General features: G+C 47.5%; 1 protein-coding gene across 1 annotated transcript; it reads left to right on the top strand.

The window, feature by feature from the left end:
* Positions 1–8,321: 8,321 nt before the first annotated feature.
* Positions 8,322–8,614, top strand: LOC116523474 (claudin-1-like; the record flags this gene model as incomplete). Its single annotated transcript, XM_032238589.1, has 1 exon — positions 8,322–8,614. A coding segment is annotated over exon 1 (227 nt), but the record flags the coding sequence as incomplete, so codon positions are not given.
* Between the last annotated feature and the right edge of the window lie 1,987 nt (positions 8,615–10,601).

The raw sequence follows: 10,601 nt of genomic DNA, 5'->3' as shown, positions 1-10,601 counted from the left end.
GTATAGCGAGTCAGACATGTGACTGACCAGATTTTTTACGACTGTTGTTAAGTGAATACTGTAGCCATTAGTTCCCCAAGGGGCATTTTCCTCTCAAAAAAGGAAATAAACCCTGATTTTAGACAAAAATATAAACCACAGATACACAGCCAGGTGAGGGAGGGGCTCCGCTCTCCTGTCTCCTCTCCTGTCTGGAAAATACAGGTAATCCTCAACGTGCGACCACAATCGCCCCCCAAATCAATGTTGTTAAGTGAGACATTTGTTATTAAATGAGTTTTGCTCCATTTTACGAGCATTCTCGACACAGTTGTTAAGTGAATTACTGCAGTTCTAAGTAACACGGTTGTTAAGTGAATCAAGCTGTTGTAAGTAGAGGACTGCCAGCCTCTTTCTCCTGGCCTTTGTGCATTCCTCACTTTTAGCCTGCAAATCTCCCTGTCTCCACTAGAGGGCAGGAAAGAGCGGCGGAAATTTAAAATTTAGTCGCCACCTAGTGGCAATTGGGAGGTTTGCAGCTCGGATCTGGTCACTGCATTGGCATGACAGCTAACTAAACTCTCTTGGCCTTTGTGTATTTCTCACACCCAGCCTGCAAATCTCCCTGTCTCCACTAGGGGGCAGGAAAGAGAGAGAGGGAGAGAGGGAGAGAGAGAGAGAGAGAGGGAAGGAGGGAGGGAGGGAGAGAGAGAGGGAAGGAGGGAGGGAGGGAGAGAGAGAGAGAGAGAGAGAGAGAGGCAAATCCAAATGATTGGCACCACCTGGTGGCAATAAAGAGATCTGCAGCCGAAATCCAGTCATCCCAACTATCTAACATTCTTCGGCTTGGTTTATTTCTCACACCCAGCCTGCAAATCTCCCCATCTCCACCAGGGGGAAGGAAAGAGAGACTGGAAAAAGTAAACTCTTGCTGCCCCCTAGTGGCAATTGAGAGGTTTGCAGCCCAGATCTGGTCACCCCAACTATCTAACTCGCTTGCTCTTTGTTTAGTTCTCACACCCAGCCTGCAAATCTCCCCATCTCCACCAGGGGGCAGGAAAAAGTAAACTCTTGCTGCCCCCTAGTGGCAATTGAGAGGTTTGCAGCCCAGATCTGGTCACCCCAACTATCTAACTCTCTTGCTCTTTGTTTATTTCTAACACACAGCCTGCAAATCTCTCCATCTCCACCAGGGGGCAGGAAAGAGAGACTGGAAAAAGTAAACTCTTGCTGCTCCCTAGTGGCGATTGAGAGGTTTGCAGCCCAGATCTGGTCACCCCAACTATCTAACTCGCTTGCTCTTTGTTTAGTTCTCACACCCAGCCTGCAAATCTCCCCATCTCCACCAGGGGGCAGGAAAGAGAGATGGGCAAACCTAAACTCTTGCTGTCCCCTAGTGGCAATTGAGCGGTTTGCAGCCCAGATCTGGTCACCCCAACTATCTAACTCTCTTGCTCTTTGTTTATTTCTAACACACAGCCTGCAAATCTCTCCATCTCCACCAGGGGGCAGGAAAGAGAGACTGGAAAAAGTAAACTCTTGCTGCTCCCTAGTGGCGATTGAGAGGTTTGCAGCCCAGATCTGGGCACCCCAACTATCTAACTCTCTTGCTCTTTGTTTAGTTCTCACACTCAGCCTGCAAATCTCCCCATTTCCACCAGGGGGCAGGAAAGAGAGATGGGCAAACCTAAACTCTTGCTGCCCCCTATTGGTGATTGGGAGGTTTACAGCCCAAATCCTATCACCCCAACTATCTTAACTGTTTGGGGCTTTGTGTATTTTTCACACCCAGCCTGCAAATCTCCCCATCTCCTCTAGGGGGAAAGAAAGAGACGAGCAAACTAAAACTCTTGCTGCCGCCTAGTGGCGATCTGGATGTTTGTAGCCCAAATCCACTCACTTCAATTGTCTAATTGAATTATTGTTCTAATTGTTCAATTGTGTGCATTTCTCACACCCAAGGAGAAAACGCTTGTCCGGTGACGGCTGAGCGCTGCTGATATTTATCTCCCGGCTTCCCAATGAGTGTCAATCACCAGGAAGCAGCCAAAGGGGTCAGTCACGCTCTCGGTTTCACCATCGGGAGGAAACCGCAAGTGCCATAAAAGTGAGTTTTGATCAGGGCTCTTGCGACAAGCCCAGGAGGAGCAGGGAGGATGAGATCAGCTTCGCCTCTCCTCGGTGGTGATCCGGGACAATAGGTGGAACAGGAAGCTTCCTCCATATTTGGTCATGTCCTCCACCACGGCTGAAGAGGGCAGGGAGACATCGAAACCTTCGGGTTCCAATTGGGGAGGAAGACTTGGCTGAGTCTCTCTCTCTCCCTCCCTCTCTCACTTTCTCTTTCTCTCTCTTTCTCATCTCTGCTCTCTCCCTTTCTCTCACTCCCTCGTGTCTTTTCTCTCTCTCTCTCTCATCTCTATCTGTCTTTCAATCCATCCTCACCTGTCTCCCTCCCTCCCTCTTTCATTATCTCTCTCTCTCCCTCCCTCCTACCATTTCTCTTCTCTCTCTCCCTCCTTCCCTCCCTGTCTATCTCTCTTTCAATCCATCCATCATGGCACTCCCTCCCTCTGTCTTTCATATCTCCCTGTCTTTCAATCCATCCATCCATTATATACTGTATGTGTGTGTGTGTGTGTGTGTATGCATGCATGCATACATACATACATACATACATACATACATACATACATACATACATACATATATTCGATTCCCAGCAAGGGTATGGCTAGCTGATGAGAGCTAAATAGCTTGAAATAGATCTATACTAGTCTCCCTTTATTTATTTATCAGCACAAATATAACATATATATATATAAATAAAATTGGGGCATAGCAGGGGTTGTGATACTAAATATATACCTTCCTCCCTGGCTTCAGCTGATAAGGAGGAGGACCTGTGGCTTAATGGCTAAGACGTCTGCCTAAGATGTAACAGGTTCGAATCCCAATAAGGGTATGGCTAGCTGATGAGAGCTAAATACCTTGAAATAGATCGATACTAGTCTCCCTTTATTTATTTATCAGCACAAATATAACACAAATATAACAAAGGCAACAGTAAAAATCTTGGGTTTCTGTCGTGATGGACTCTTGTGACGAGCCGATTGACAGATAATGGAAGCAGTTAGCTTCCTCCCATAATTGGGGCTTACCAGGGGTTGTGACACTAAAAGTATATATATATATATATATATATATCAGCACAAATATAACACACACACACACACACACACACACACATATCCCCTCTCTCTCCCTCCTTCTTTGCCTTCCTCTTTCTTATCTCTCTTTCAATCCATTATCTCTCCCTCCCTCCCTCTGTTTCTCTTCTCTCTTTCCCTCCCTCCCCTTTTTCTCTCCTTCCCCCTTTCTCGCCCTCGCTCCCTCTCTCTTATCTCTTTCAAATCCATCCATCATCTCTCTCCCTCCCTCCTTCCCTCCCGCCATCTCTCATCTCTATGTCTTTCAATCCATCTATTATCTCTCTCCCTCCCTCTTTCCTTCTCTCTCCCCTCCCTCCCTTGCTATCTTTCAATCCATCATCTCCCTCCCTCCTTCCCTCTCCTCTTTCTATCCCTCCCTCTTTCTCCTCCCTCCCTCCCTCTTATCTCTCTTTCAATCCATTCTTTCTCTCTCCGTCCCTCCTTCCTTCCTCTTTCTCCCCCTCCCTCTTTCTCCCTCTCCTTCCCTCCTCTCTTATCTCTTTCAATCCATCCATCATTTCCCTCCCTCCATCTCTCATCTCTATGTCTTTCAATCCATCTCTCCCTCCTTCCCTCTCCTCTTTCTCTCCCTCCCTCTTTCTCCTCCTCCCTCCCTCCATCTATCTCTCTTTCAATCCATTATCTCTCTCCCTTCCTCCTCTTTCTCCCCCTCCCTCTTTCTCCCTCTCCTCCCCTCCTCTCTCATCTCTTTCAATCCATCCATCATTTCCCTCCCTCCCTCCCTCTCTCATCTCTTTCAATCCATCCATCATTTCCCTCCCTCCCTCCCTCTCTCATCTCTATGTCTTTCAATCCATCTCTCCCTCCCTCCTGTCCTCTCTCTCTCTCCCTCATCTCTGTCTTTCAATCCATCCATCATCTCTCTCTCACACACAGACACACGCCCTGCTGCCACCGCCCTGCCAATCACGAAGTCAATCAAAACTCTCCGTGAAACCCATAAGGCACTCACCAACCGAACCCAGAGTCCATCTCCTGCAGCCCTGAACTCCCCTAAGCAGGAGGAACTCTGAGCATACACAGAGTGACAATGAGCCTCTTCTCTGAGTGGCCTCTCTGACTTACAACAGTTCATTTAGGGACAGTTCAAAGTTATGACTTAGGATGTTTTTCACACTTACGACCGTTACCACATCCCCCTGGTCACGTGATCCAAATTTGCCCGCTTGGCAGCTGACTCGTATTTACGACGGTCGCAGTGCCCGTGTGTATGTGTGTGTGTGTGTCACCTGATCCCCTTTTCTGATGAGCAAAGTCAATGGTGGGGGGGGGAGCCCAGATTCGCTTAACGACCACGCGACTCACTTAACAACCACCGCGACTCGCTTTAACACACCTGGTCGTAAAACGGGGCGAAAGCTCACTTAACAACTCCCCCCGGGTTAGCCACGGCAAATCCCGGGCTCAGGTTTGGTCGTAAGTCGAGGACTCCCTGCGCCGTTTCGTAGTAGACTGCCTGGGAACACGGAGGATTTATTGGGCTTTAAGAAGCGGTGCAAATCAGCCTCGATTAATCCCCTTGAGCTGAAAAACAGGTATTCGCACCTTGTTCCCAGGTATCTGGCACCAAAGAAAGGACTCCGAAGTGAGTGATTCATTCGTTCTTCGAAATCTGAACTCGTCACCCCAAAGAAGAAGTTGGCTGCGCTTCCCACATGTTTAGATGCAATTCGGCAGGGCAAATATATATTTTCACAGAAATATATTTAGCTCCCTTCCCCAGTCAGCTCAGGCGGATCGTCCCAAGTAATAAAAACGAATCATCTTCGTTAACAAATAAAGGGGGGAAAAAAAACACTGGTCGTATTTCGCACAGGTGATCTGTTTAGTGACCGTGTCAACATGACCATTTTCCACACCATTGTTGCACACACACACACACACCCCGTGGTCACCGGATCAAAATCCAGACACCTGACAACGGATCTGTATTTACGACGGTCGCAGTGCCCCAGCGATGCCCTTTTTGCGACGAGCAAAGTCGACACGGAAGCCGGATTCACTTAACAACCGGGTTACTCCCTTAACAACGGCAGCCCTCCGCTTGACACCTGGGCCCCAGGAAAGTCACCAAATGGGGCAAAACTCACTTTACGACTGAGATTTGGGGGGGGCGTCGTTTGTGGTCGTAAACCAAGGACGGCCTGTATGGGGTCCCGAGTTTTGCCACAGTTTTAAAAATGTGAGCCCGCTCCCCCCCCCAAAAATGATATTAAAACACTTAAAAAGATTGAAAGCAGATCATTTCGGGGGGGGGGGATTATTATATGAATTTATTACTCATCTTTTATTAGTTTTATTGTTTTTATAGGCGGTTTTATATTCCGTACGCCGCCTTGAGTCGCCTCGGGTGAAGAGGCAGCCGTATTAAATTCCCCCCCCCCCCCACAATTCCCTAAATAAATAAAACGGCCCAATCTGTAAATCTTGCAAAATTTCACTCCGCCATCAGGGGGCAGCAAAGGTTCCAGAGATTTCTCCACGGTCTCTTTGCTGCCCTCGTGTGGAGGTTTGCCATGTCTGCAGCCCCAATCTCACAGCCCGAAGCGGAAATGGGGTTGGTTGATTGGCGGATTAGCGGTTGCATGGATAAAAGACTTTGAATGGCAGTTCAGCCAACCAACCGGGTCGCAATTTAGCCTGCCCTCCTCCGCTCTGCCGGCAGGGTGTGTGTGTGTGTGTGTGTGTGTCCCGTCGCCCTGCTGGCTAGGGAATTCTGGGAGTTGAAGTTTAAATGATCTGGCAAGCGCCTGGATGGGGGAAGGCTGAGAATCCAGCCGGTGTGATTAGTTGACGGGAGAAAGGTGTGTGTGTGTGTGTGTGTGTTTGTATGTGTGTTGTGTGTGTGTGTGTTGTGTGAGTCCCTTGGCTCATTTGAGCTAAGCAGAGAGAAGCTGACCATGTGAGGGTCAGAGGGCCTGGGGGTTGGTTCACAGCCCAGGAGTTTCTGTGATTCCCACACTGGGCACTCAGGAAACTACGGTGGACACAACTCCCGCCGATCAATTATTGATTAACTGTCACCAAGGGGTTTTTGACCCTTAGTAGCCGCACAGAGAGAACCTGTCCCTAATTTGTTATTCAGGTCTGACAAAGATATCCCTGTAGACGAAGAAAAAACAAACACAGGTATATATTATATAAAAAAGTGTATATCAGCTGGTTACAACATGTTTTGGTGCATCTCTTCCATTAATTCATATTAACTCAAATATCTTAATTCAAATGTTTACCATATTGACATCATTATACCTCCACTTTTAGTTGACTACAGTTATTTAAACATCCTTCATCCTTAACTATGCCAAAGATTTAATCCATAACCACATGCTGACAATTTCATTTACTTGTTTGTAAAATAGCAGTAGCAATAGCAGTTAGACTTATATACCGCTTCCTAGGGCTTTCAGCCCTCTCTAAGCGGTTTACGGAGTCAGCATATCGCCCCCAACAACAATCCGGGTCCTCATTTCACCCACCTCGGAAGGATGGAAGGCTGAGTCAACCCTGAGCCGGTGAGATTTGAACAGCCGAACTGCTGATCTAGCAGTAGCCTGCAGTGCTGCATTTAACCACTGCGCCACCTTAGGCATGAAAGCTGGCTGGGTGACTTTGGGCCAATCACCAGGAGACTGGGAGTTCTGCCTTGTTTTTTGTTCTTTTTGTCTTCTCTGTGTTTTGATTTTTTCCCCCCACTGGTGTGGGCATGTGTTGTTTAAGTAACAAAATTTAAAAAAAATTTTTTTTAATTAAAAAAAAAAAAACAATAACAAAGAAATGTTAATGGATAATATTTAATAATACAAGCAGGTGTGTTTTACTAGTAAAAGTAAAATGGTACAGAAGCGTGTGTAAAGTTACGGCAGATTTATTGAGACTGGAAAAAAGAAATAATGCCGGTAGTGGCTGTGTCCCTAAAATCTTATTAAATGAAAATGGTGGTATAGTGATAGCAAAATATATAAATTCTAAAATGTACAATTTAAACTGAATGAAATATATGGGATTGTGGAAGAAACGCACGAAATGTACCTGTAACCAATGGATACGCTTTTTGCAAGATGTAATGAAAGATGATTTTTGTGTGTGTGTGTTCTTCATTAATAAACACAATAAAAACTTTAAAAAAAAAGATATCCCTGTAGACCTTGTAACTAAGTCTGTGAGGAAGGAAGGAAGGAAGGAAGGAAGGAAATAAATGGAAGGAAGGACAAGAAAGAGGAAAGGAAGGAGATGGAAGGAAGGAAGGACAAGAAAAAGGAGAAGAAGGAAGGAAATGAATGGAAGGAAGGAAGGATAAGAAAGAGGAAAGGAAGGAAGGAAATTAATGGAAGGACAAGAAAGAGGGGAGGAAGGAAGGAATGCGGGGAAGGGAGGAAAGAGAAGGGAAGATGGAAGGAAGGGAGGAAGGACAAGAAATAGGAGAGGAAGGAAGGGAATAGATGGAAGGAAGGACAAGGAAGAGGAAATGAAGGAAAGGAAATAAATGAATGGGAGAAAGGAAGGACAAGGAAGAAGAGAGGAAGGAAGGAAGGAAATGAATGGAAGGAAGAACAAGAAAGAGGAGAGGAAGGAAGGAATGCAGGGAGGTGAGGAAAGAGAAGGTAAGATGGAAGGAAGGAAGGAAGGAAGGTGAAAGGGAGGGAGGAAAGGAGGGAAAGGGAAGAGAGGGAGGGAAAGAAGACGAAGGAAGGGAAGGAAGAAATAAGAAAGAAAAAGAAGGAAAAAGGAAGAAAGGGAAAGATGATAAAGAAGGGAAGGAAAAAGAAAAAAGGAAGAAAAGAAACAGGAAAGAGAAGGAAAGAAAGAAAGGAAAGAAAAAAGTATAGGGGAGAGGAGAGGAAGGAGGAAGCAAAGAAGGGGGGGAAAACAGAAGAGAACACAATGAGAAAGAAAAGCAAGGATTGAAGGAAAGAGAGGGAAAAGGAAAGGGAGGGAGGGAAAACAGATCAAGAAAGAACAGAGAAGAGGAAAGGAAGAAGGAAGAAGGGCAAAAGAAAGGAAGAGAAGGGGCCGGGGGGGGGGGGGGGCTTCCAGGAAGCCTCCGAGCTCCGGGCGGCGGCCGCTCGGGGCCCTCCCCCTCCGGCCCTGATGTCAGCCGCCCTGCCCCCGCCCCCAGGGCATAAATCCAGGTGCGCTCACCTGGCGCGCAGGTAAAGGCTGCCGCTCTCCGCCATGGCTAACTCGGGCTTGCAGCTGCTGGGCTTCGCGCTGGCCTTGCTGGCCCTCATCGCCAACATGACGGCCACCATCCTGCCCCAGTGGAAGGTCTCCTCCTTCGCCGACGGCACCATCATCACCGCGCAATCCTATTACATCGGCCTGTGGATGGAGTGCGTCGTTCAGAGCACCGGGCAACTCCAGTGCAAGATCTACGACTCCATGCTGGGACTGGAGAGTGAGTGGGGGGGGGGGGAACTGGGGGGGGGGCTGGGGGAGGGGGGAGAGAGAGAAAGAAAGAAAGAAAGAAAAAGAAAGAAAGAGAGAGAAAGGAAGGAAGAGAACGAAAGGAAGAAAGAGAGAAAGAAAGAAAGAAAGAAAGAGAGAGAGAGAAAGAAAGAAAGAAAGAAAGAAAGAAAGAGAGAAAGAAAGAAAGAAAGAGAGAGAGAGAGAGAGAGAGAGGCATACGCACACCTGTCGGGCCGCTCCTTTGCCCTTTCGACCCGCCGCTCGCGGAATCAACCCGCCGCGGCTGGTTCGCGCCTTCGGGCGCCGCAGCCCACGCGTGGGAGCCAGGGAACCTCACCTGTTGGGCGCGCCGCCACTTCCCCGCGGGGGCCTGATCGCCTTTTAGGGGAAGCGGCCGGCCGGGGCAAAGAGAAAAAGAAAGAGAGAGAGAGAGAGAGAGAGAGAGAGAGAGAGAGAGAGAGATGAGAAGAGAGAGAGAGAGAGAAGAGAAAAAAGGGAGAAAAGAAGAGAGACAGAGAAGAGAAAGAGAAAAAAGGGAAAAAGAAAAAAGAGACAGAAAGAGAGAAAAAGAAAAAACAAAGAGAAAAAAGGGAGAGAAAGAAAAACAAAAAGAGAAGAAAAAAGGGAGAGAAAGAAAAAAGAGACAGAAAGAAAACGAGAGCAGGGAGAGGGGAAAAGAAAGGAAAAAAGAAAAAAAAAAAAAAAAACGAGAAACAGTGAGAAAGGGCAGAGGCGAAAGAAAGATGACAGAAAGAAAAAGGGCGAGAGAAAAAGAAAGAGAAAAAAGATAGAAAAAGGGAGAAGAGAAGGAGAGGAGAAAGAGAAAGAAGAGAAAGAGACAGGAGAAGAAGAAAGAAAAAGCGAGGAAAAGGGAGAGAGAAAAGAAGAGGAGAAAAACAAGACAAAAAAAAAACAAACCAGAGAAAAAATGGAGAAGGAGAGAAGAAAGAAAGAGGACAGGAAAGAAAAAGGGAGAGAAAAAAGAAAGGGAAAAAAGAAAAAAAACAGAGGAGAAAGGGAGAGAAAGGGAGAGAAAGAAAGAGACAGAAAGAAAAAGGGAGAGAGAAAAGAAAGAGAAAAAAGATAGAAAAAGGGAGAAAGGGAGAGAAAGAAAGAAGAAAGAGACAGAAAGAAAAAGAGAAGAAGGGAGAGAGAAAAGAAAGAGGAAAAAAGAAAAAAACAGAGAAAAAGGGAGAAAGGGAGAGAAAGAAAGAGACAGAAAGAAAAAGGGAGAGAGAAAAGAAAGAGAAAAAAGATAGAAAAAGGGAGAAAGGGAGAGAAAGAAAGAAGAAAGAGACAGAAAGAAAAAGAGAAAAAGGGAGAGAGAAAAGAAAGAGGAAAAAAGAAAAAGAGAGAAAAAAGAAAAAGAGAGAAAGAGAGACGGAAGGGACCCTCCCCGTTTCTTTTTAAATCGTGGGGAGGGGGTGAGAAACACGCGGGGAAGATTGGGGGGGGGGGGCCTTGTCGGATCGGGCTGCCACAGAGCGCAGGGCGCGGCCGAGAGATCGCGGCGGCTGGAGGGTCGCTGGGGGGGGGCAGTGGGTGGTGGTGGAGAAGAGGAAGCGGAGGGGGGGTCTTTCTCGCGGGGGGAAGGGGTCGTGGGAGCCAGAGCGAATCCTCTGTGCATGCCCCGGGGCTATTTTCCTCTCGGTCTCTCTCAACCTCCTCCAAAATGGCCCCCGTCCCCTCGAGTGGAGGAGTGTGTGTGTGTGTGGGGGGGGGTCTTTTCTTCTTCGTTTCTACGCCGCGAGTCCCAATTTGGGTGGGTGGGCTCCGCGCAAACTTCCAGCCCAATATTCCCTCGGGCGAATCTTTCTCTGACTGTTGGGGGGGGGGGGGTCGTGGGAAGCTGGTGGTCAGCTCCCCTCGGGGGAAAGGGGGAGGGTCTCCCCTCTTTGCCCCCCCCCCCGTGTTCCTACCTTCCTTGATTCCCCCGCCCCCTCCCCATTTTCAACAAGTCTTAAATGGAGGTTTGTGGCA

This window comes from Thamnophis elegans, unplaced genomic scaffold (assembly GCF_009769535.1).
Source record: "Thamnophis elegans isolate rThaEle1 unplaced genomic scaffold, rThaEle1.pri scaffold_346_arrow_ctg1, whole genome shotgun sequence".
Taxonomy (NCBI): Eukaryota; Metazoa; Chordata; class Lepidosauria; order Squamata; family Colubridae; genus Thamnophis; species Thamnophis elegans.
This window is presented reverse-complemented; position numbering and strand designations above follow the sequence as displayed.